This window comes from Lolium rigidum, chromosome 5, assembly GCF_022539505.1.
Source record: "Lolium rigidum isolate FL_2022 chromosome 5, APGP_CSIRO_Lrig_0.1, whole genome shotgun sequence".
In the NCBI taxonomy this organism is placed as follows: domain Eukaryota; kingdom Viridiplantae; phylum Streptophyta; class Magnoliopsida; order Poales; family Poaceae; genus Lolium; species Lolium rigidum.
In genome coordinates, this window is record NC_061512.1 from 73,791,520 (window position 1) to 73,817,284 (window position 25,765).

The 25,765-nt window shown below is 45.8% G+C and overlaps 2 protein-coding genes across 3 annotated transcripts; one reads left to right on the forward strand and one right to left on the reverse strand.

The window, feature by feature from the left end:
* Positions 1–710: 710 nt before the first annotated feature.
* LOC124652119 (VIN3-like protein 1) lies at positions 711–7,436 on the forward strand. 2 transcript variants are annotated; one of them, XM_047191148.1, is made up of 5 exons: positions 711–843; positions 1,379–1,486; positions 4,742–5,285; positions 5,694–6,004; positions 6,102–7,436. In XM_047191148.1, exons 1-5 carry the CDS (start codon positions 798–800, stop codon positions 7,199–7,201), a joined length of 2,109 nt encoding a protein of 702 aa, XP_047047104.1. In that variant the 5' UTR covers positions 711–797; the 3' UTR covers positions 7,202–7,436. The 2 variants fall into 2 exon arrangements, with proteins under 2 accessions (XP_047047104.1, XP_047047103.1); XM_047191147.1 differs by lacking the exons at positions 711–843; positions 1,379–1,486 and adding an exon at positions 3,966–4,098 and having other exon boundaries at positions 4,634–5,285.
* A 493-nt stretch (positions 7,437–7,929) lies between these two features.
* On the reverse strand, positions 7,930–10,643 carry LOC124654338 (rho GTPase-activating protein 2-like). Its single transcript, XM_047193349.1, has 5 exons — positions 10,264–10,643; positions 9,318–9,438; positions 9,127–9,246; positions 8,759–8,989; positions 7,930–8,659 (listed from the first exon to the last, which is right to left on the reverse strand). The coding sequence occupies exons 1-5, from the start codon at positions 10,641–10,643 to the stop codon at positions 8,162–8,164; spliced, it is 1,350 nt and encodes a 449-aa protein (XP_047049305.1). The 3' UTR covers positions 7,930–8,161.
* Positions 10,644–25,765: the final 15,122 nt, after the last annotated feature.

Consider the following 25,765-nt stretch of genomic DNA (forward strand, 5'->3'; position numbering starts at 1 on the left):
TTTTTTTTCTGTTATTAATATTTTTCTTTTTCAAAATCTAACATTTTTTATGAAATTATATGAATATTTTTAAATTCAACAGTTTTAAATTTGAATGATTTTATATTTTGAATATTTTTCAAAAAATATATTTTTCAAAATTTGAACATTTTTCACGTTTGAACGGTTTTTTAATTTGAACATTTTTCATGTTTGAACAATTTTCATTATTGAACGATTTTTAAATTTGAACGGTTTTCAGATTTTGAACGGTTTTTATATTTGAACATTTTTTAATTTAATTTTTAAAAAATTTCTATTTTTCGAATCTGAAAAATAAAAGTAAAAAAAAGGACACAGAAAAAACGAAAGAAAAACGAAAACAGAAAACAGAAAAAAGAAAACAGGAAAAAAGAAACAGAAAATAAGAAACAAAAAAGAAAAGAAAAATCGAAAAAGGAGGCAGCCCGCACCTAACTGGGCCGGCCCGTACCGTGCGCGGGGTGTGCGGCGCGCGGTACGCGCCGACCTGGTCGGTGTATAGGGTTTGCCAAGAATGACCGCAAAAAAAATCGTATGTGAATATGAGAAAAAAAATCCCTGGGTCTTCTGGGCCAAGCCTCGGGCTGGGCCCAACTCAGCCCGGTCACTCAGCCTCCTCCCTGACTCCGTCTCGTCGCTGTCGTGCACCATCCCGGGGCAAAAGGGGGAGAAGAAGAGGAGGAACAAAACCCTCCTCCCCTCCTTCCACCACGCCGGCAGGAGCACCGCATCCGCTCTCCCCTCCTGCTCGACGGCGGCGGCGGCCCTCCACCGGTATGGAGTCGACCGGAGGAGATCCGTCCGGATTAGCAGCAGCTGCCGGTGAGCCGCCCTTTCTTTGGCTTCTTTGCCGTAGCTATCAACCCCGAATCTTTGTGTTTCTTCTTACCTCCAATTAATCAATCCACCCGAGCATGGTTCGATCCGATCATTCTCCTCCCGCCCGCGCGCGCGCAAGCTCGATCTCAGCGGGCCGGGTCCCTGGGGGGTCCCATGCCGCGTGTGAACCCACTAGCAGTAGCTCGGTCAAACAGATGCTTCATGCTTGCTTTCTTCTTATGCTGAATTGCCGCAAAACGTTTGTTAATCTCACAGCTAAGTACGCGTAGTTAGTTACTGCTTTCCGCCTTTAGCGATTTAGTTAATTGATGATCAGCACGTCAGGTGATATTTAATGGCTCGGAGCTAGGCTAAGGATTTGCTTAGTCAGGTGTTCAACAAGTGTGAAACCATGCTATATGCAAATAATATTTAATTTCTGGTAGATAGGTGACATTTACTCGATAAGTTTCGTTGTTTTCTGCCCATACTGATAATGTTTCTTCTCTTATCTGTTCTTCGTCTTTTGCTTTGCTAGCTTTACATGCTTCCGCTGATGCAAGCGGACCGGAAGAAAGTGGGCATGTTGATGACAGCAACACCATTTCCGACGATGCCCCAGAACCATTTAACTGTTTCCCGGAACATAAACCGGCTTGTCCTTTGTGCTAAAAAGGATTGGGCCACTCGCTGCAATTATTTCTCTCGCATTTTACTTACTCGTACTTTATTCATCTGTTACATCAAAACCCCCCGAATATACTTGTTTGTGAGCATTTACAGTGAATCCTTCATCAAAACTGCCTGTCAACACCTTCTGCTCCTCGTTGGGATCGACATTCTTACTTATCGAAGATACTACGATACACGCCCTATACTTGTGGGTCTTCATTGCCCGTCGCTGCTCGTCGGTGGGTTTTTGACCGCAACAGAAGGTTTGAGAAGTCGGAGCTAGACAGGGAAAAAACTTAGAAAGAATGACGGGAGCCCCTAATCTCCGCCTTAAGCGGACTGGATACTCGCTCCGCACGCACGATTGTGCTCCACCTGCTATGATGGGCTCGGCCCATTAATTGTCGGACAACAAGAGCCTCTGCGTCCGGTTTCAAACCTCAGGTACGTTTTCTTTCTTTTCATTTTTTTCGTTTAGATTAGATTTTAAAAACGCTTAAATGTAAAAATCTTTAAATTTAAAAAAAGTTCAAACTCTAAAAAAGTTTGTACTAAAAATTCGTTCGGCTAAAGGATGTTGAAATTTAAAAAATGTTTAAATCTAAAAAAGTTCAAACTTAAAAAATATTCACATAAAAAATTGTTCGGACAAAATGTGTTCAAATTTGAAAAGTGTTCAATTCTAAAAAGTCCAAACTCGAAAATTTTTAGTTCAAAACAATTTTAAATAAAAAATCTAAAATTTTAAAATTGTTCATACTTAAAAATGTTCTTGTTCAAAAAATGTTCGAATTCAAAAAATGTTCAAATTGAAAAAAGTTCAAAATTAAAATAAGTTCGAAATTCAAAAAGTTTAAAATTTAAAAACTCATCGAAAAACCGATCGGAAAAACCAAATCTGGAGCAAAAAACCAGTACAGCGGAGAAAATACCCAAAAAACGAAGGAAAAAACCCGGCCCTCGCTAACGGGCCAGCCCAATCGACCCCCGCTCTGTGTGGAGCGCCAGATAGCGCCCGCTATGAGCGGGGAATAGGATTCACCAGCGCCTATACAGCGCTTTAAGCGGCACGGGGCGCTAGCGCCGCTTCAAGCGCTGGCTGATGGGCCAGGCCCATTTACGAACATGGCTTTTTTTTTGAGAATCATTTACGAACATGGCTGTTATGCAATCGACCAACAACCTCGAAAATTTGAACAAAATTCAAAATCGAACAAATTCAAAACGGAACAATTTGAAAACAATGAATTTAAATACCGAACAAAATTCGGATCTGAACAAATTTCGGATTTGAACAAATTTTGAATTTGAACAAACTTTGAATTTGAACAAAATTTAAATTTGAACAAATTTCGAATTTAAGCAAATTTATAAGTATGAACATTTTTTTAATCTGAACAAAAAACAAATCTGAACAAATTTCAAAATCAACAAAACCAGCAAAAACAAAAAGAAACAAACCAGAAACCGAAAAAACATGGAAAAGCCCAGCAAAAACCGGAAATCAAAGGAAAAAAACCGTACATGTAGGCGCTAATGGGCCGGCACACCCCGTCCGCCGTTTCAGGCGGGAGCGAATCGCTCCCGCTATGAGCGGGGAATAGGGCCAAGAATGAGGGGACTGCTATAAGCCGACCTGGTCGGCGCGTGCGGTGTGCCGCACACCCCCAGCGACCAGGTCGGTAGTTTGGGTCGTGGCCCATTAGCTCAGGTACCTTTTTTTTCTTCTTCTTCTCTTTCTTCTGTTTTTTTCTGTTATTAATATTTTTCTTTTTCAAAATCTAACATTTTTTATGAAATTATATGAATATTTTTAAATTCAACAGTTTTAAATTTGAATGTTTTTATATTTTGAATATTTTTCAAAAAATATATTTTTCAAAATTTGAACATTTTTCACGTTTGAACGGTTTTTTAATTTGAACATTTTTCATGTTTGAACAATTTTCATTATTGAACGATTTTTAAATTTGAACGGTTTTCAGATTTTGAACGGTTTTTATATTTGAACATTTTTTAATTTAATTTTTAAAAAATTTCTATTTTTCGAATCTGAAAAATAAAAGTAAAAAAAAGGACACAGAAAAAACGAAAGAAAAACGAAAACAGAAAACAGAAAAAGAAAACAGGAAAAAAGAAACAGAAAATAAGAAACAAAAAAGAAAAGAAAAATCGAAAAAGGAGGCAGCCCGCACCTAACTGGGCCGGCCCGTACCGTGCGCGGGGTGTGCGGCGCGCGGTACGCGCCGACCTGGTCGGTGTATAGGGTTTGCCAAGAATGACCGCAAAAAAAATCGTATGTGAATATGAGAAAAAAAATCCCTGGGTCTTCTGGGCCAAGCCTCGGGCTGGGCCCAACTCAGCCCGGTCACTCAGCCTCCTCCCTGACTCCGTCTCGTCGCTGTCGTGCACCATCCCGGGGCAAAAGGGGGAGAAGAAGAGGAGGAACAAAACCCTCCTCCCCTCCTTCCACCACGCCGGCAGGAGCACCGCATCCGCTCTCCCCTCCTGCTCGACGGCGGCGGCGGCCCTCCACCGGTATGGAGTCGACCGGAGGAGATCCGTCCGGATTAGCAGCAGCTGCCGGTGAGCCGCCCTTTCTTTGGCTTCTTTGCCGTAGCTATCAACCCCGAATCTTTGTGTTTCTTCTTACCTCCAATTAATCAATCCACCCGAGCATGGTTCGATCCGATCATTCTCCTCCCGCCCGCGCGCGCGCAAGCTCGATCTCAGCGGGCCGGGTCCCTGGGGGGTCCCATGCCGCGTGTGAACCCACTAGCAGTAGCTCGGTCAAACAGATGCTTCATGCTTGCTTTCTTCTTATGCTGAATTGCCGCAAAACGTTTGTTAATCTCACAGCTAAGTACGCGTAGTTAGTTACTGCTTTCCGCCTTTAGCGATTTAGTTAATTGATGATCAGCACGTCAGGTGATATTTAATGGCTCGGAGCTAGGCTAAGGATTTGCTTAGTCAGGTGTTCAACAAGTGTGAAACCATGCTATATGCAAATAATATTTAATTTCTGGTAGATAGGTGACATTTACTCGATAAGTTTCGTTGTTTTCTGCCCATACTGATAATGTTTCTTCTCTTATCTGTTCTTCGTCTTTTGCTTTGCTAGCTTTACATGCTTCCGCTGATGCAAGCGGACCGGAAGAAAGTGGGCATGTTGATGACAGCAACACCATTTCCGACGATGCCCCAGAACCATTTAACTGTTTCCCGGAACAGGAATCAAACGATGCTAGTGTTAGTACGGAAAAGAAACAACCTGCCGGATCGAAATGCAAGTCGGTGGAAGAACTTCCAAGAGCAGAAACCGTGAAGAGGTGCAAGAACACCGATTCCAAGAAGCTCTCCTCAAATAACAACAATAGTTTAAGCCTCGCTGCTATTCAGGCCCTAAGAAAGCCGCCAAGAAAGGGGGGCCATCCTGCTCAACTACGTGAGAGTACAATGTCTGAAGATAAACGGCCCCTTTCCACGTGGGTATGCAAAAATGCAGCCTGCAAAGCTGTGCTTACCTCAGACAACACGTTCTGTAAGCGGTGTTCGTGTTGTATTTGCCATCTTTTCGATGACAACAAGGACCCTAGCCTTTGGCTCGTCTGCTCATCGGAGACTGGTGGCGACAGGGATTGCTGTGAGTCGTCCTGCCACGTGGAGTGTGCACTCCAGCGCCGAAAGGCAGGGCGTGTTGATCTTGGCCAATCTATGCACCTAGATGGTCATTATTGCTGTGCTGCCTGCGGCAAGGTTATTGGAATACTTGGGTGAGTAATTTTGCCTCTCACTAATGCATTAGCACATATTTGAGTATGGTAGTGCTATGTATTTTCTACATTGCACTTTCTATTATGTTGCATTTGCCTGGTTCTACTATCAGTTAGGGATGAAATTTTTGAGGTGTTGATTTCTTCTCATTTTAACTAGCTGACCTTGAGCTTTTCTAGAATTTTCTTTTAAATATTTAATTCTGGATATTCCCCATCCTTGACTAGCCCATTTGTTAATATTGCCTGAAACATACATTGGAAATATGACAGTGTAGATGGTATCCATTTTGTTATCTTGGTGTACGTGAGCTCTTTATAGTGAACCACTGAACCCTTAACTCACCTATTTCCTGTGTAAGTTTTCTTTGAGTTCTGCTAATTTATGCTACTCTTTTGATTGAGCAGGTGCTGGAAAAGGCAGCTAGCAGTTGCTAAAGATGCTCGCCGGGTTGATATTCTTTGTTCTCGCATATACCTAAGTCATAGACTTTTGGATGGCACAATCCGTTTTAAAGAGCTGCATCAGATTGTAAAGGATGCAAAAGCCAAGCTGGAAACTGAGGTTGGTCCCCTTGATGGCATGTCTTCTAAAATGGCCCGTGGCATTGTGGGCCGGCTGCCTGTAGCTGCCGATGTGCAGAATCTTTGCTCTCTGGCAATGGAGAAGGCAGATGACTGGCTCCAGTCAAACTCTCAAGCAGAAACTAAACAAATTGGTAAGTGATTTCAGTTTTGTAAATTTTACTTCTTTCTAGTGGATCCATCTGGAATTTACCTATTTTATGAATCTTATGAACTTATTTCATGGTGCAGATACACTTCCTACTGCCTGCAGGTTTAGATTTGAAGATATTAGAGCTTCATCATTAGTGGTTGTTCTGAAAGAAACTGCATCCTCACCATATCATGCTATCAAAGGCTACAAGCTTTGGTACTGGAATAGCAGAGAACCGCCCTCCACTAGGGAGCCTGCTATTTTCCCCAAAGACCAAAGAAGGATACTGATATCCAATCTGCAGCCCTGCACAGAGTATGCCTTTCGGATAATTTCTTTTACCGAGGAAGGTGAACTTGGCCACTCAGAGTCTAAGTGCTTTACCAGGAGTGTGGAGATCATTCACAAGACCATAGAACACGGTGCAGAAGGTTGCTCCTCTACTGCCAAGAGAGATGTCAAGAGCCAAAATGGTAGGTCGTCGTCAGGCTTCATGGTGCGCCAGCTGGGTAAAGTATTGCGGAAGGCATGGGCTGAGGAGGACGGTTGCCCCGATGAGTTCTGCAAGGATGAGATTGAGGATTCGTGTGATCATAGTGATTCACTGACACCAGACAAGGATCAAGTCGCACATGTTTCATGCAAACTTGATCTTAATGAAAACTCAGTCCCCGATCTAAATGCGGAGGTAGTAATGCCAACAGAGTACCTTCGGAATGAGAATGGGTGTAGTTCAGGAAAGATTGGATTGAGAACATCAAATGGTTGTGGTGATTTTGCAACCTGCGCCGAGGGGCATGTCGCGGAGACACCTGCCATGGAATCTCGGTCACAAAGTCGGAAGCAGACATCAGATTTGGAGCAGGAAACCTGTGCAGAGGATGGCAATTTGGTCACTCGCTCACAGACGCACTTCTCCGGTAGATTAGGTCAGCTAGATGATCACTATGAGTACTGTGTGAAGATTATTCGATGGCTGGAACGTTCTGGCCACATCAAGAAGGATTTTAGAATGAGATTCCTAACCTGGTTCAGCCTGAGATCGACGGAACAGGAGCGGAGGATTGTGTTCACCTTTATCCGCACCCTCCTTGATGAGCCCAGTAGTTTAGCCGGGCAGCTCCTGGATTCCTTTGAAGAAATTGTTGCCAGTAAAAGGGCAAGAATTGGTGGTTTCTGCACTAAGTTATGGCACTAATCCAGATAGTATAAAACTGAAATCACAAATATATTATTCAATATTCTTACACGGGGAAACATGACATTTGCTTATGTACTAAGTTATGGCGCCAATCTGGCTAGGAAAACCCGGAACCACTAGTATAATAATATCGTAATATTCTTGCGAGGGGAAAATGTAACTGGCGCACAGTATTCCACTTTGTTGTAATATCAATTCTAACTGCTGATAAATGTATGTGTGGTTAGCTTTATTATTGTTGTACTTCGAATTCTACCATGATAATTGATGTCTGTACGATGTAACTCTGCATGACTGTATCTGACTAACTGTGTTATTCGTGTGACCACAAGCACGAGGGAACTATTACAGATGAGTTCTACACTTCCATCTAAACAAGTTTTCTTTATTCAGCAGTATATTCAGAGCTTAATGTTGGCATTGTGATTTTGAACTTGGCATGGCAAATGACGAATCTAAGGTGTGCTCCGTTAGCAGGTGGAAGTTGAACATGAGTGCAATTTTCCCAACTTTTTATTCGCTGGATACTGAATCTTGCTGCAATGCTGCTGTTCATGTTTCCATCTCGTATGCAAATGAACATGTTGATATAAGCCCGTCCTCCTGTTAGTGATACCATCATATGCCTGGTTAGCGTTATCTTTTGGCAGACACCACCATGAATAATAAGAATTGTCGCAGATGCAAAAAAAAAGAAAAGATAACATGTAACAGGAGAATAGACATGGACATAATAACATTGAATACACACTGATGAGATCATTTCCATACAGTACCGATGACCATATATCAGTGAATCTTGCTGGTGTCCTAGGGCAGGGAAAATATGAATGACCCACATGGCCAGCAAGGTTTAGTTCGGGCACTACAAGCAACATATTTCAACCAGATGTTGACAACACAATCCATTAGAGTGAAATGGCAAGATCTACCACCGCCGAAGAACACAACCTTTTATCATTTTAACTCGGCACCTTCTACTTCTTGTATGTCATCCAATTCCTCGATTTCTGATTTCAGCTCAGGATGAACGTCCTCCATCGCCATCGTTTCTGAGCTTACTTCGCGCTGTTTGCTTGTGCTTCCCCCTGGTCTATCATCTTCTATTGTGCTTTCCAGCTTATCCAAGAACTCTTCTTCAGCTTCTGTGAGGGGATGGTCGCCTTCTTGTTCGCTGTCGAAACAAGTATTGTACCTCACGAGATAATCGACCTGTCCCCCGGACTTGCTGATCTGGCTATGCATATCACTCAGGTCACAGCTTCTGTCCATCATCTCCCGCTCGCTGCCGTAGTATTCGGCATCAGAGTGCTGGCCCGAAGATGCTGGAGATGAGTATGGAGTGTAATCTCCGGCAGCTAGATCCTCACGCTCCCGAAGCGTTCTCAAGATCAATGTTTTCAGGAAGTTCATGACTTGCACAGCATGCATTAGGGCTGTCAAAGGATCTGACATCTAGTATTGAATAAAAAGGTAAATATTAGCTGCCATAATTGACAACCTGCCGAAGTACAGACATGTGTTAACATGTAAGAATACTGAAATGATGACTACCTGAGTCATGTTGGGGGCAAACACCATGGCTATGTTTCTAGCATTCATCTTGTTTAGCTCCTCTTCTTCCACAACATCAGACATTAGCTCAACAGCCCAATTGAGGAGTGCCGCTGGAGTGGGGCGCAGTAGCGTCACAAGCTCTAGGAATTCCTCTTCAGAATTGCATTGCAGCACCTGCTCCGGGGAGAGGCTGTCGAGCACACCTTCAGGAAGTTCCCTGAACCACGCCTGACCAATACATAGAAGTTCTAATTATGCCCTCTTGTAAAAGCAACAGCCTCTGTTTAACATTTGATTGTCAACTCATGACTTGATAGCAGGGATGCTGTCATGAGTATTTCGATAAGAGTGGAGGACAAATGTACCTTAATCAGGCTTGCCAAGCAGTGAACGTCGATGTCCTCAGGAACAACTCCCCTGTTCAGCTGGTCCCTCACGTGCTCTTCTTGGTCATTCTCTGGGTTTATGCGAAAGATCCCTTCGGCCTGAAGATAAAAAACCTCGAATGAGATTCAGGCCTTACTGGTATACAATTGAGCAACTCATGATGTCTGACCTTGAGCCCTCCCTGAGCATACAGCCTCTCCTGCATAAGCAGCAGTATTGTGGGGACCGAGTTTCCCTTGCCATCGTAGGTGCATTGCATCGATTCGGCTGAGACGCCGAAAACACTCGCACTGAGGGGAGATAATTCGTAAGCATTTTTTTATGTGTTTTGTCAAGTCAATTCAGTTCAACTATAGAATCTTGGACAAAGCCATCTCTAAATACCAGTTTCGGACTTCAAGTTAATTCCATATGCATACTGAATGTTGGACATACACCTTTAAATTTGAGTTTGGTGTTTAAGTTAATGCCACGTGCATACTGAATCTTGGGATAAAACTACCAATAAATATCATTTTGTTGTGATGCAGTTAATTCCATGTGCATACAGAATCTTGGGCACGTTCCACCTTTAAATATCAGTTCTAGGCATTCAGTTAACTCCATGTGCATTTTGAATCGTGCAGGAAGCATAGGGAAAATTTATGACAACAGACATTCTGAAACAGAAAGAGTGTAGTTTTCTAAAAATCGAACATTGTTCTACCATCCCAGATGTGAAGTTGCTCTACCAATTGAAGTAGTGATGGTTTTATAAAGGAAGGGAAGCTATTAAAGCCAGCCACCGTTACAGAGACTGTCGAGTTAATACTAAACTGAAACTTTCCCCTGGAGATTTTGCCTTCACAGAAGAAGGAAGTGAAACTCCTGCCGCGTTTCCAGATCTATGTATCAGGAAGGTATGCTTTGCTCGAAGAGGTGAAGAATTTATAACAAAATGGACAACGTTCAAGCAAGCGGCCAAGAACTCATTAGCTGCTTCACCGGAGAGGCGGAGACCCTTAATTCGGCACAATTTGCAGATGCTAAAAAACTGAAATTCTTGCTGAACAATCGAAGCTTTTGCAGGGAGATCTCTCATGGGTGGGCGGGTGGAAGGAAGGGTGAAGGAATACCTGGCGCTGGGGACGCGGGGAGGCATCTCCACCTCGAACTCGACGGGGAGGCCGAGGAAGCCGTGGAAGCGGTCGAAGGTGACGTGCGCGACGTGGCGGACGTCGGTGGGCCACCCGATCTCCATCTCCCCGAGCCCGGCCGCGGCGGCCGCGTCCTCCTCCTCGTCCTCCTCCCCCCACCCGCCGCCGCCGCCGGCGACGCGGCTCGGCTCCCGCTCCACCCGGCACGCCACCACCGACCTGCGCACGGCCGCGAGCAGCAGCGCCAGCACCGACAGCTGCTGCCGCTCCCGCTCCTCCGCCTCCTCCCCGCCGCCGGCCCTCTTCCTCCCCACGCTCTCGCCCTTGCACCCCGTCGACACCACCACCACCCCCGTCATCCCTTCCCTCCCTCGGCTGCTTCCGCCACCACCCCTCCTCACGCAGCAGCAGCAGCAGCGGCCAAGCTCGCGCCGCACATGGGCGTCGCCCCCCAGCTCAAATCTTCGAAATCAGAGCTCCGAACATCCGGATCGAAGCTCAAGCTGCTCCCTTTCTCTCTCTCTCCGCTTCTTGGAAGCTGGAACCGCACAAACAAATCCCCTGCTGCTCTCTCTCTCCCACTGCGGTGAGCTCAGAGAAGCATTAATGAGGGAGTGAGGCGAGGAGGACTGGAGCGTGAATAGTTTCGAACTCAGAGGGGGCGACATGCAAAACCGTAACGGCCGGATTTCAAAATCTGACCCGACCGGGGTGACCTTTTCGGCAGCAGGACCTGAAAAGCGGCCCCTCGTGAGTCCTTTGCACTGCCTCCGCCTTTTTCCACGTCAAATTTAAACAGGACGGGAAATCTTATGTAATGCTTCAAAAGCACACAATCCACCTGGCGGTTTGCATCTTCGTCAACGCGAGTACGAACGGATGTCCATGTACTTGGGTGGGAGATTAATTTGGTTCGTGCTCGTGAAATGTTGATTGCAATGAACATGTATTAGAGCATCTCCACCGGCGCGCCAGTATAGTCGCCGGCAAGGGCACCGGTACTGTCGTATGGGACGCGCCGGCACAACATTCTTCATTTAGCAGACCTGCTTTCACACCGGCGCGTCCCATACGACAACCCCAATAGATAATTTGAATTGAAAACTCAAACAAAAGCGTAGAAATTCAAATAAGTTTTCGAATTTAAAGTTTGAGCCAACACACAACCACCAAATTCGAATAGGTTTTCAAATATGAAGTTTGGGCCAACATACGACCACCGAATCGCCGTCTCCGGCTGCAAAAAACAACTTCAGCTTCCAAGCCAACTAATCAGATGAACGGGGTCAGGGGCGGCTCAACCTCGACAACTTCCTCATCGTCGGCGAGCCCCGGCAGCAGCTCCGTCGCTGCAACAGGATCCACATTCACCGGGGAGGCATGAACATCGACGGTGCCGGCGGAGCCATGAACGTGGAGGGTGCCGACGGAGACATGAACGTGGAGGGTGCCGACGGAGACGTCGACGCAGCTCGCGCCGCCAGCACCTCTCGACCGATGCGCTCGCGGTACATCTCGTGCAACGCCCGCGCCAACGGTTCTATCTTCTCCATGTCGACCATCAAGATCTTGGATTCTTGAGACATCTTGGCCAACGAAAGCTGCATCGCTTCGTTGGTGGCCTTCATGGCAGCAGCGTGAGCTTCCATCTTCGTCGCCTCCACCTTCTCCCTCCCCAACTCGATCTTCATGTCTTGCTTGTCGAGGACTGCCTTCCACACGACGGCGGCCATATCCGCCACTTCCTTGTTCTCCGCCGAGAATGAGATTATCATCTTCTCGAGGGAGGCGTCCATGGCGGCCAATACCTGCGTCACATTCCTCTCGACCTTGGCCTTCTTGTTGCCAATGGGGCGCCCGGTGGAGGCGCCGTCAAGATCGACCGGCCCTTCTACCCCGTCCTTGTGTAGAGTGAGGCGGAGGTCGTCCCATTTCTTGCAACCTTGTAGCTTGTTGAAGCAATGCATGAAGATGAAGTCCTTGTCCTTGTTTTTGAACTTGTACATCTCGAGGGCTTGGAGAATCTAACAATACATGATGCAAAACAAGATATACAACAAGATGGATCATCAAATAGATACACTATAATGCGTTATGAACAAGATATGAAACAAGATGGATCATCTAATGGGTGTAGATCATACCCAATCCACCATCGTTTTGCCGCTCTCCTGCCGGTTCTTAATCTTCTCATAGTAGCCATGGAACTTGCTACACGCCGCCTTGATGATGTTCCAATGGTGGGAGAGGGCGCCCTCGTTCCGGTTCATGTTTATGGTGGCGTACTCACCATAGTTCTTCTTCTCGTTGAAGGAATCGAGGATGCGCTTGTAGTACTTGCCTCCGGTTTGGTTGGCGCCGGTGATGGGGCAAAAGCTCACTTGCTTCCATGCCTCGATGGGACATTCATCCTCTAAAGACCTCCACCTCGGACAACGAGTGCTGCCCGAACGCCTGCGCGTTGTCGTCCTCGTTGTGGTCACGCCGGTGTCGGCGTCGATCAGCTCCTCCTGGACCTCCTCCTCACCTTCGTCCTCCTCGACCTCTTCTTCATACTCGTCGACGGGGGGGTCGTAGGCTTGGCCGCGTATGAAGCCGGTGAGGATCTCCTGGCGGCAATCTACGCAAAAAGTTACCTACTTTCAGTCGCCGCGCGGTGTCTACGATGCACATTACACATAAAAAGTAAGGAAACTCACCCCGTCCTCGCCCATGGACACACCGGACATGCTGCCGAACACCTGGTGGGTGCTCCTGCCCTCGTCGGGGAAGAGGTCGCGGGGAAGGCCGGTGTCGTCTGTCACGTGACCGTCGGTGCGGCGCAAGTCAGGGGACGAGTTCAGGTCGACGGGGAAGCGAAAGGCGCCGCTGCCCCTCGCCGATGAATCCGGCGAGAACGGCGTGTTGGGGTCAAAGGTCATGTCGATGTCCGCGTACTCGGGGGAATAGCGGGCGCGGCCGTCCATCTGCGACAGCCGCATCTGCGAGATCGACGACCCCTCCGCGTAGTACCCCGCGTAGTACCCCGACGACGATGGTGAGCTCGAGAAGTTGCGGCCGGCGGGGTAATGGCTCCACTCGAGCTGGCCGCCGGCCAAGCTGAGGCACGCTTCTGCAGCGGACGCTGATTTCGCTGCCTCGAGAGCGGCGACGCGGCGCCTTTTGCGGTCGGCCGTCACAAAGGAGCAGCGGTGTTTCTCCTCCCCCCACTCCTCCTGCGACATGGTCGCCAGCTTTTCCTTCGGCGTCACGGTGCGCGGCTTCGGCGGCGCCTTCGTCGGCGGCTTCGCTGCCTTCGCCGGAGCCTTTCTCTACGGTGGCATGGCGGCGGCGAGGGTTTTTCGGGTTGGAGGCTGGATGGGAGATGAAGCGGCGGGCGGAAGAAATGAGCGAGAGAGGGGACGGGGTTTTGGTGGAGAAGATGTATAATTTTGGGATGTGTGGCTGACAGGCGGTGATACGTCCCAAACGTATCTATAATTTCTTATGTTCCATGCCACATTATTGATGATATCTACATGTTTTATACACATTATATGTCGTATTTATGCATTTTTCGGCACTAACCTATTAACAAGATGCCGAAGAGCCAGTTGTTGTTTTCTGCTGTTTTTGGTTTCAGAAATCCTACAAAGGAAATATTCTCGGAATTGGACGAAATCAACGTCCAGGTTCCTATTTTTGCATGAAGCTTCCAGAAGACCGAGGGGGAAAGGAAGTGGGGCCACGAGGCGCCGCCACACTAGGGCGGCGCGGCCTAGGTGAAAGGATCGTATGCCGCACCTAGAGGGGGGGGTGAATAGGTGCTAACCAATTTTTAGTTCTTTTTCAATTTAGGCTTGACACAAAAGGTAAATTCTCTAGATATGCAACTAAGTGAATTTACCTATATGACAAGGTTATCAACTAGGCAAGATATAGCTACGCAATATATAGGAGATAGAGTGGGATAGAGGTAACCGAGAGTGGAGCACGCGATGACACGGAGATGATTCCCGTAGTTCCCTTCCTTTGCAAGAAGGTACGTCTACGTTTGGAGGAGTGTGGTTGCTACGCAAGCCAAACCAACGAGCCACGAAGGCTTCACTCGGATCTCCCGTGAGCAACGCCACGAAGGCCTAGCCCACTTCCACTAAGGGATTTCCTCGAGGCGGAAGCCGGGCCTTTACAAAGTTCTTGGGGCACACATCCACAACCAAATTGGAGGCTCCCAAATCAGTAACAACACAACAAATCAACAAGCATACATCAACAACAACAACTAGGGATCCAAAGAGGAACACTAGCAAGGGGGCCCTCAAGCATAAGAGGGGGAAATGAAGAACGCTTCGGTGAGGATGTAGATCGGGGTCTTCTCCTTCGATTCTCCAAAGCACAAGTGATTTGGTTGGTTGAGGGAGGAGATCTGGCGATTTTGGTGTTCTTGGTGGCTCAGCAATGGAGGATGAAGTTCTTAGGGTTTGAGCAACCTTCCAAGGTAAGTGAAGGGGGGTATTTATACCCCACCTACTTTTCTGCCCGTTGGAGGTGAAACGCCGGCAGTGCCGGCCTTGAGACGCCGGCAGTGCCGGCCACTTTTCTGATACTGCAGATCGACAGACAGGCCGGCAGTGCCGGGCCAAAAATGCCGGCAGTGCCGGGGTGTACACACCGGCAGTGCCGGCCATGGCCAGGAGACAGCTTCTTCCTTCTTTTCTTTTCTTCCTTTTTGAGTGGGTCGAGATTTTCCGTGGTATCTTTTCCATAACTGTAAACCACTTAGCACACGGTTAAATTGTCACCGGTGTTGTTAACAAACACACAAAACTCGAGAGATCATGAAATGTTCTTTCAATCTCCCCTTTTTGGTGTTTGATGACAATACCGGGATTTTGCAAAGAATAGAGCAAGAATATCTATATGTTTGGCAGCAGAGAGAAACTCCCCCTAGATGTGTGCATGCGAGAAATTTAGTGCAAGAATATATATATGCACACATTAGGTATAGAGCAACTTCAACTAACAAGATAGTAAGCACAATGCTCATAAGACATAAAGCATAAAATGTATGGGAAAAGATAAAAGATGACAAGTTAAGATCATACCTTTTCATATTGACATCCTTAACATTTCAAGACAATAGCCTCAATATCATGAACAAGAATCCCATAATCACATCAAGTATCAATTTGAGATAGATCCATAGACAATATGAGATATAAGATGATCATACCAATCCATGACAATACTCACAACCATATAGAATACCGAAACCATAGCAATAGTTCACCACACATAGGACACATAAAACACAAGATAAGGTTCAACATACATAGAAGATAAAAGGAGGACACAAGCTTTAACGAAATGATAAAAAGCAAATGCTTGTGCCCTCAAACCATCCTAGCAAATCCCGTGCAAGTCCTACTAGACCTTCTTCTCCCCCTTTGGCATCGAGACACCAAAAAGGAGAAAAGAAGCGATGCTACAACGTCCCATGAGAGCTCACTCATCCTCCGTCTCTTCATCGTCCTCCGTCTCTTCATCTTCTTCAGACTCGGCGGGCTCAACATCATCACTAGGAGGGCGCCGACGGCGAGAGGTACCGGGAAGTCCAAGCTGTTCAAACTCAGTCACATTGCCATGCTTGGAGAGCCATTCTTCTTCAGGAGTGATGACCTCCTCAGAGCCACTTTCAACAGGAATATCCAACTTGCGCATGATGAGCTTTGTGTTCCTCCTGTCCATTTTCCGCTCCCTATGAGCACGATATCGACGCTCGTTGATGTCGGACTTGAGGCGAGAACATCTTGGCCAACTTGGCCTCTATGCGAGCAAACCGGCCATTGTCGGCAGGAGGTGCAAACTCAAAATCGAGTCTTCTTCGGCGAGAATCCTCATCATTGGGAAGACGAGGAGGGTTGTCGTGAGTCTTGACCTTGAGATCCTTAGCCTTGTGAGGTACCAAAACACCTACCTCATCAGAGAGTATGCCATATCCAGCATTGTCCCAACGTGAGCATATGAAGCGCATGAAGTAAGGGGCAAAAACAGGATCCTTGCGAGCAATAATGCATGCCCAAAACTCATTCCACAGAAAGTCCATCACATCAAGCTGAAGCCCAGAGTCACGGTGCTGATGAGAGAGATATAACAAGTTCCCAAGGTATCCATAGATCTGATCAACGCAACCAACCTTGGGATTAAGGACCTCTCGATAAATGCGGAGGAGGATGTCATACACCGGGCGAAGAAATTTCTGAGATCCATATACCACTTCTCCTTCAAGATAAAGATCAGCAAGAAGAGCCTTCTCAATGGGCTTGGGAGTGTTGTGAGCTCTAAAATATCCATCTGCATTGACAGGGAGCACAGGATAACCAAGGCAAGCTGCAAATTGGTCCCAAGTGCCATGTAGCAAGCGACCCTCTGTCATCCAAGTCATAGTCTTGGCATCATCATTGTCAACATAAACTGTGGCAAAGAATTGCCCAATCACATCCACACTGTAAGGCTGCTGGAACTTCATAAGAGGAAAGAGACCAAACTGCTCACAAATCTCTCGAGCTTCTGCAAAGTATTGGGCATGTTTATCCATGTGAGAAAAGTTGATGTGATGCATAGGAGCGACTTTGTAGGTGGCATGAGCATAGAGATCATCAAAAATCTTCTCTTGATACTTAGTCCAGAACAGCTCAGAGCAATTGGTGGCCTTGGGAGTGGTGTAGATGATGGTCTGACGCAGTCGAGCATACTCAGTATCGGGCCACTTCCCAATAGGCATGCCTCTCAGCCTCCTGATGAGATTAACTCGAGGTTCAACCGGAGCCATGTTCTTCTCCCGACGAGACGACTTCTTCACAGGTAGGATTTCAGCTTCAAAGTTACTCGGTAAAGTCCGTTTTCCTGGGTTGAAGCGATGAGGGTCACCACCTGCACCTGTGATAGCAAAGGATGGAGGAAGCATAGGATAAGATACACTAAAAACACAGCAAAACATGATAATCAAAGCATGGTGAATGAAGTGTTCAAGATACAAGAGAGGAGGCTGAAAGTGATCTGGCACAGCTACACCGGCAGTGCCGGGGTGGAAAGGGCGGCAGTGCTGGCCCGACCGGCAGTGCCGGTTTGACAGAGGCGGCAGTGCCGGCCCGACCGGCAGTGCCGGTTTGGCAGGGGCGGCAGTGCCGGCAAACATGAAGTGCCACCAGATCTGCTCTAGACTCAACCATTGTTCCTCAAACTTTCTCACCACAATGCACAAGATCATCTATCTCAATGGCAAAACTTTCGGAGAGATTCAACCACCCTTCTTTCTTCTAGAGAGGTCTACCCATTCTAGAGAGGGAGAGAGAGGGGAGGAAGCTAACCGGAGGAGGAAGCCATGGAGGAGGGAGGGCACAGCCCGGATCCACCCAACCAGAGGAGGAGAGAGGTCCCGGAACGGCGGCTGGAGGGCAGGGCGACGGCGGCGGCGGCTGGGGTCGGATGGGAGGAGGGGACACACGCTGGGGAAGAACAAGGGCAGTTGCCCTAACCCCCCCTGCGGGTCCACAACTTATCCCACGCCCACAGCGGCAGTGCCGCCCAGCCGAGGCCGGCAGTTCCGGCACCACCGGCAGTGCCGGTGTGAACGCGCCGGCAGTGCCGCCGAACCTGCCCACAGCCCAAAAACCCTCGAAATTTTGCGGAGTTTTAGAGTATGGAGATAGATATGGTTTCTTTAGGAAAGGTGGGGCTTAGGGTAGAGAGGTAGCACAGTTGATGGTACGATATCACCCATATTTGCAAAATATTGCAAATGAAGACCAAACATGAGTGATTTCCCATAAACAAAGAGATGTCAATAAAAACCAATGAAGTTCCAAATAACTCCAACTCTTCACAAAGAAGAGTGTGGTGGCCTAGGCCACCATATATGAGTGATGTGACATGGCACCGCGAAGATATATCTTGGGTCCAAGTCACTACTCATCATTGAAGCTCACATATCAACACATGATATTAAGAGAATGATTTCTTAATGTTGGCATTATGGGGGGAGGGATAGCTCAATAATTTAAACCGCACTCCCCCTATTTCCATGCCCACATCTAAACCGAATGAAGTTTTGAGACGAAGGTGTGTTTGCAAGATGGTCAAGCTATACTCCTTGAATCAATGATATTTAGCTCATTCCTCAAATAAGTGAACCTTGCTTCATCAAGAGGCTTCGTGAATATATCGGCAAGTTGATCTTTGGTAGGAACATAGATAAGCTCAATATCACCCCGGGCAACTGATGACGCGTAAAGCACACGCTCGTTGGGAACCCCAAGTGGAAGGTGTGATGCGTACAGCAGCAAGTTTCCCTCAGTAAGAAACCAAGGTTTATCGAACCAGTAGGAGTCAAGAAGCACGTTGAAGGTTGATGGCGGCGGGATGTAGTGCGGCGCAACACCGGGGATTCCGGCGCCAACGTGGAACCTGCACAACACAACCAAAGTACTTTGCCCCAACGAAACAGTGATGTTGTCAATCTCACCGGCTTGCTGTAACAAAGGATTAACCGTATTGTGTGGAAGATGATTGTTTGCGAGAAAACGAGTAGAACAAGTATTGCGGTAGATTGTATTTCGAGTATAGAGAATTGGCCGGGGTCCACGGTTCACTAGAGGTGTCTCTCCCATAAGACAAACCAGCATGTTGGGCGAACAAATTACAGTTGGGCAATTGACAAATAAAGAGAGCATGACCATGCACATACATATCATGATGAGTATAGTGAGATTTAATTGGGCATTACGACAAAGTACATAGACCGCCATCCAACTGCATCTATGCCTAAAAAGTCCACCTTCGAGGTTATCATCCGAACCCCCTCCGGTATTAAGTTGCTAACAACGAGACAATTGCATTAAGTATTGCGCGTAATGTAACTAGTGACTACATCCTTGAACATAGCACTAATGTTTTATCCCTAGTGGCAACAGCACATCCATAACCTTAGTGGTTCTTGTCACTCCTCCGGATTCACGGAGGCATGAACCCACTATCGAGCATAAATACTCCCTCTTGGAGTTACTAGCATCAACTTGGCCGAGAGCATCTACTAATAACGGAGAGCATGCAAGATCATAAACATCACATAGATATAACTTTGATAATCAACATAACAAGTATTCTCTATTCATCGGATCCCAACAAACGCAACATATAGAATTACGGATAGATGATCTTGATCATGTTAGGCAGCTCACAAGATCCGACAATGATAGCACAATGGGGAGAAGACAACCATCTAGCTACTGCTATGGACCCATAGTCCAGGGGTAGACTACTCACACATCACACCGGAGGCGACCATGGCGGCGTAGAGTCCTCCGAGAGATGATTCCCCTCTCCGGCAGGGTGCCGGAGGCGATCTCTGGATCCCCCGAGATGGGATCGGCGTTGGCGGCGTCTCCGGAAGGTTTTCCGTATCGTGGCTCTCGGTCATCGGGGGTTTCGTCACGGGGGCTATTTGTAGGCGGAAGGGCAGGTCAAGAGGCGGCACGGGGGCCCCACACCACGGGGCCGCGCGGCCAAGGGGGGGGGCCGCGCCGCCCTAGGGTGTGGCCCCCTCGTGGCCCCTCTTCGTCTCTCCTTCGGACTTCCGGAAGCTTCGTGGAAAAATAGGCCCCCGGGCTTTGATTTCGTCCAATTCCGAGAATATTTCCTTACTAGGATTTCTGAAACCAAAAACAGCGAGAAAACGACAGCGGCACTTCGGCATCTTGTTAATAGGTTAGTTCCGGAAAATGCACGAATATGACATAAAGTGTGCATAAAACATGTAGATAACATCAATAATGTGGCATGGAACATAAGAAATTATCGATACGTCGGAGACGTATCGGCATCCCCAAGCTTAGTTCTGCTCGTCCGAGCGGGTAAAACGATAACACGGATAATTTCGGAGTGACATGCCATCATAATCTTGATCATACTATTTGTAAAGCATATGTAGTGAATGCAGCGATCAAAACAATGTATATGACATGAGTAAACAAGTGAATCATATAGCAAAGACTTTTCATGAATAGCACTTCAAGACAAGCATCAATAAGTCTTGCATAAGAGTTAACTCATAAAGCAATAATTCAAAGTAAAGGCATTGAAGCAACACAAAAGAAGATTAAGTTTCAGCGGTTGCTTTCAACTTGTAACATGTATATCTCATGGATATTGTCAACATAGAGTAGTATAATAAGTGCAATAAGCAAGTATGTAGGAATCAATGCACAGTTCACACAAGTGTTTGCTTCTTGAGGTGGAGAGAAATAGGTGAACTGACTCAACATTGAAAGTAAAAAAAGGTCCTCCATAGAGGAAAAGCATCGATTGCTATATTTGTGCTAGAGCTTTGATTTTGAAAACATGAAACAATTTTGTCAACGGTAGTAATAAAGCATATGCATCATGTAAATTATATCTTATAAGTTGCAAGCCTCATGCATAGTGTACCAATAGTGCCCGCACCTTGTCCTAATTAGCTTGGACTACCTGGATTATCACCGCAATACATATGCTTTAACCAAGTATCACAAAGGGGTACCTCTATGCCGCTTGTACAAAGGTCTAAGGAGAAAGCTCGCATTTGGATTTCTCGCTTTTGATTATTCTCAACTTAGACATCCATACCGGGACAACATAGACAACGAGATAATGGACTCCTCTTTTAATGCTTAAGCATTCAACAACAATTAATTCTTTTCTCATTAGATATTTGAGGATGTTTGTCCAAAACTGAAACTTCCACCATGGATCATGGCTTTAGTTAGCGGCCCAATGTTCTTCTCTAACAATATGCATGCTCAAACCATTCAACTCGGTGTAGATCGCCCTTACTTCGAGACAAGACGAACATGCATAGCAACTCACATGAAATTCAACAATGAAAAGTTGATGGCGTCCCCGAGTAAACATGGTTATCGCACAACAAGCAACTTAATAAGAGATAAAGTGCATAATTACATATTCAATACCACAATAGTTTTTAAGCTATTTGTCCCATGAGCTATATATTGCAAAGGTGAATGATGGAATTTTAAAGGTAGCACTCAAGCAATTTACTTTGGAATGGCGGAAAATACCATGTAGTAGGTAGGTATGGTGGACACAAATGGCATAGTGGTTGGCTCAAGTATTTTGGATGCATGAGAAGTATTCCCTCTCGATACAAGGTTTAGGCTAGCAAGGCTTATTTGAAACAAACACAAGGATGAACCGGTGCAGCAAAACTCACATAAAAGACATATTGAAAACATTATAAGACTCTACACCGTCTTCCTTGTTGTTCAAACTCAATACTAGAAATTATCTAGACCTTAGAGAAACCAAATATGCAAACCAAATTTTAGCATGCTCTATGTATTTCTTCATTAATGGGTGCAAAGCATATGATGCAAGAGCTTAAACATGAGCACAACAATTGCCAAGTATCACATTACCCAAGACATTTATAGCAATTACTACATGTATCATTTTCCAATTCCAACCATATAACAATTTAACGAAGGAGAAACTTCGCCATGAATACTATGAGTAGAAACCAAGGACATACTTGTCCATATGCTACAACGGAGCGTGTCTCTCTCCCATAAAGTGAATGCTAGGATCCATTTTATTCAAACAAAACAAAAAACAAAAACAAACCGACGCTCCAAGAAAAAGCACATAAGATGTGATGGAATAAAAATATAGTTTCGGGGAGGAACCTGATAATGTTGTCGATGAAGAAGGGGATGCCTTGGGCATCCCCAAGCTTAGACAGCTTGAGTCTTCTTGATATATGCAGGGGTGAACCACCGGGGCATCCCCAAGCTTAGAGCTTTCACTCTCCTTGATCATGTTGCATCATACTCCTCTCTTGATCCTTGAAAACTTCCTCCACACCAAACTCGAAACAACTCATTAGAGGGTTAGTGCACAATATATATTAACATATTCAGAGGTGACACAATCATTCTTAACACTTATGGACATTGCATAATGCTACTGGACATTAGTGGATCAAAGAAATTCATCCAACATAGCAAAAGAGGCAATGCGAAATAAAAGGCAGAATCTGTCAAAACAGAACAGTTCGTATTGACGAATTTTAAAATGGCACCAGACTTGCTCAAATGAAAATGCTCAAATTGAATGAAAGTTGCGTACATATCTGAGGATCATGCACGTAAATTGGCTTAATTTTCTAAGCTACCTACAGGGAGGTGGACCCAGATTCGTGACAGCAAAGAAATCTGGAACTGTGCAGTAATCCAAATCTAGTACTTACTTTTCTATCAACGGCTTAACTTGGCACAACAAAACACAAAACTAAGATAAGGAGAGGTTGCTACAGTAGTAAACAACTTCCAAGACACAAAATAAAAACAAAGTACTGTAGCAAAATAACACATGGGTTATCTCCCAAGAAGTTCTTTCTTTATAGCCATTAAGATCGGCTCAGCAGTTTTAATGATGCACTTGCAAGAAATAGTATTTGAAGCAAAAGAGAGCATCAAGAAGCAAATCCAAAACATATTTAAGTCTAACATGCTTCCTATGCATAGGAATCTTGTAAATAAACAAGTTCATGAGGAGCAAAGTAACAAGCATAGGAAGATAGAACAACTTGTAGCTTCAAAAATTTCAGCACATAGAGAGGCATTTTAGTAACATGAAAATTTCTACAACCATATTTTCCTCTCTCATAATAACTTTCAGTAGCAACATGAGCAAACTCAACAATATAACTATCACATAAAGCATTCTTATCATGAGTCTCATGCATAAAATTATTACTCTCCTCATAAGCATAATCAATTTTATTAGTTGTAGTGGGAGCAAATTCAACAAAGTGGCTATCATCATATATAGGAGGCATATTGTAATCATAAAAGAAAATTTTCTCCTCAATGCTTGGGGGACTAAAAAGATCATGCTCATCAAAGCCAGCTTCCCCAAGCTTAGAATTTTCCATAGCATTAGCAACAATGGTGTTCAAAGCATTCATAGTAATAACATTCCCATTAGCATGCATATAAAGTTCCATGGGTTTTTTAATTCTCTCTTCAAACACATCATGTCCTAATTCAAGATAAAGTTCATAAAGATCTCTCATATTTTTGTTGTTTTCCATTATGCTTAACTAGTGAAATAAAAACATGCATGATATTAAGTAAAGTAAAACAAGTAACTAATTTTTTTGTGTTTTTGATATAGCAAACAAGATAGCAAATAAAGTAAAACTAGCAACTAATTTTTTTGTATTTTGATTTAGTGCAGCAAACAAAGTAGTAAATAAAACTAAGCAAGACAAAAACAAAGTAAAGAGATTGAGAAGTGGAGACTCCCCTTGCAGCGTGTCTTGATCTCCCCGGCAACGGCGCCAGAAATTTATTTGCTGGCGTGCAGTTGACGTGGGAGTTAGAAATCTCTGTGGTGTAATTTTCCTTCACGTCCCCGGCAACGGCGCCAGAAATTTAGCTTGATGACGCGTAAAGCACACGCTCGTTGGGAACCCCAAGTGGAAGGTGTGATGCGTACAGCAGCAAGTTTCCCTCAGTAAGAAACCAAGGTTTATCGAACCAGTAGGAGTCAAGAAGCACGTTGAAGGTTGATGGCGGCGGGATGTAGTGCGGCGTAACACCAGGGATTCCGGCGCCAACGTGGAACCTGCACAACACAACCAAAGTACTTTGCCCCAACGAAACAGTGAGGTTGTCAATCTCACCGGCTTGCTGTAACAAAGGATTAACCGTATTGTGTGGAAGATGATTGTTTGCAAGAAAACGAGTAGAACAAGTATTGCAGTAGATTGTATTTCAGTATAGAGAATTGGCCGGGGTCCACAGTTCACTAGAGGTGTCTCTCCCATAAGACAAACGGCATGTTGGGTGAACAAATTACAGTTGGGCAATTGACAAATAAAGAGAGCATGACCATGCACATACATATCATGATGAGTATAGTGAGATTTAATTGGGCATTACGACAAAGTACATAGACCGCCATCCAACTGCATCTATGCCTAAAAAGTCCACCTTCGGAGTTATCATCCGAACCCCTCCAGGTATTAAGTTGCTAACAACGAGACAATTGCATTAAGTATTGCGCGTAATGTAACTAGTGACTACATCCTTGAACATAGCACTAATGTTTTATCCCTAGTGGCAACGGCACATCCATAACCTTAGTGGTTCTTGTCACTCCTCCGGATTCACGGAGGCATGAACCCACTATCGAGCATAAATACTCCCTCTTGGAGTTACTAGCATCAACTTGGCCGAGCATCTACTAATAACGGAGAGCATGCAAGATCATAAACATCACATAGATATAACTTTGATAATCAACATAACAAGTATTCTCTATTCATCGGATCCCAACAAACGCAACATATAGAATTACAGATAGATGATCTTGATCATGTTAGGCAGCTCACAAGATCCGACAATGATATCACAATGGGGAGAAGACAACCATCTAGCTACTGCTATGGACCCATAGTCTAGGGGTAGACTACTCACACATCACACCGGAGGCGACCATGGCGGCGTAGAGTCCTCCGGGAGATGATTCCCCTCTCCCGGCGAGGTGCGGGAGGCGATCTCCCTGGATCCCCGAGATGGGATCGGCGTTGGCGGCGTCTGCGGAAGGTTTTCCGTATCGTGGCTCTCGATGCGGGGGTTTCGTCACGGGGGCTATTTGTAGGCGGAAGGGCAGGTCAAGAGGCGGCACGGGGGCCCCACACCACAGGGCCGCGCGGCCAAGGGGGGCCCCGCCGCCCTAGGGTGTGGCCCCTCGTGGCCCCTCTTCGTCTCTCCTTCGGACTTCGGAAGCTTCGTGGAAAAATAGGCCCACGGGCTTTGATTTCGTCCAATTCCGAGAATATTTCCTTACTAGGATTTCGAAACCAAAAACAACGAGAAAACAGACAAGCGGCACTTCGGCATCTTGTTAATAGGTTAGTTCCAGAAAATGCACGAATATGACATACAGTGTGCATAAAACATGTAGATAACATCAATAATGTGGCATGGAACATAAGAAATTATCGATACGTCGGAGACGTATCAGCAACATGATCCCTAATTGGCTCTCGGTCTTGGGGGTTTGCGACGGAGGCTTTAAGTAGGCGGAAGGGCAAGTCGAGGAGGGGCCGAGGGGCCCCACACCCGCAGTCGGCACGGCCAAGGGTGCGCCGCCCTAGGGTTTGGCCACCTCGTGGCCCCACGCCCCGTCTCCTCTTGTTGGTCTTCTGGAAGCTTCGTGGCAAATAGGACCCTGGGCGTTGATTTCGTCCAATTAGGAAATATTTTGTTACAAGTTTCTGAAACCAAAAACAGTAACGGCAACGGCACTTCGGCATCTTGTTAATAGGTTAGTTCAGAGAAAATGCTGCGAATATGACATAAAGTGTGCATAAAACATGTAGATAACATCAATAATGTGGCATGGAACATAAGAAATTATCGATACGTTGGAGGCGTAT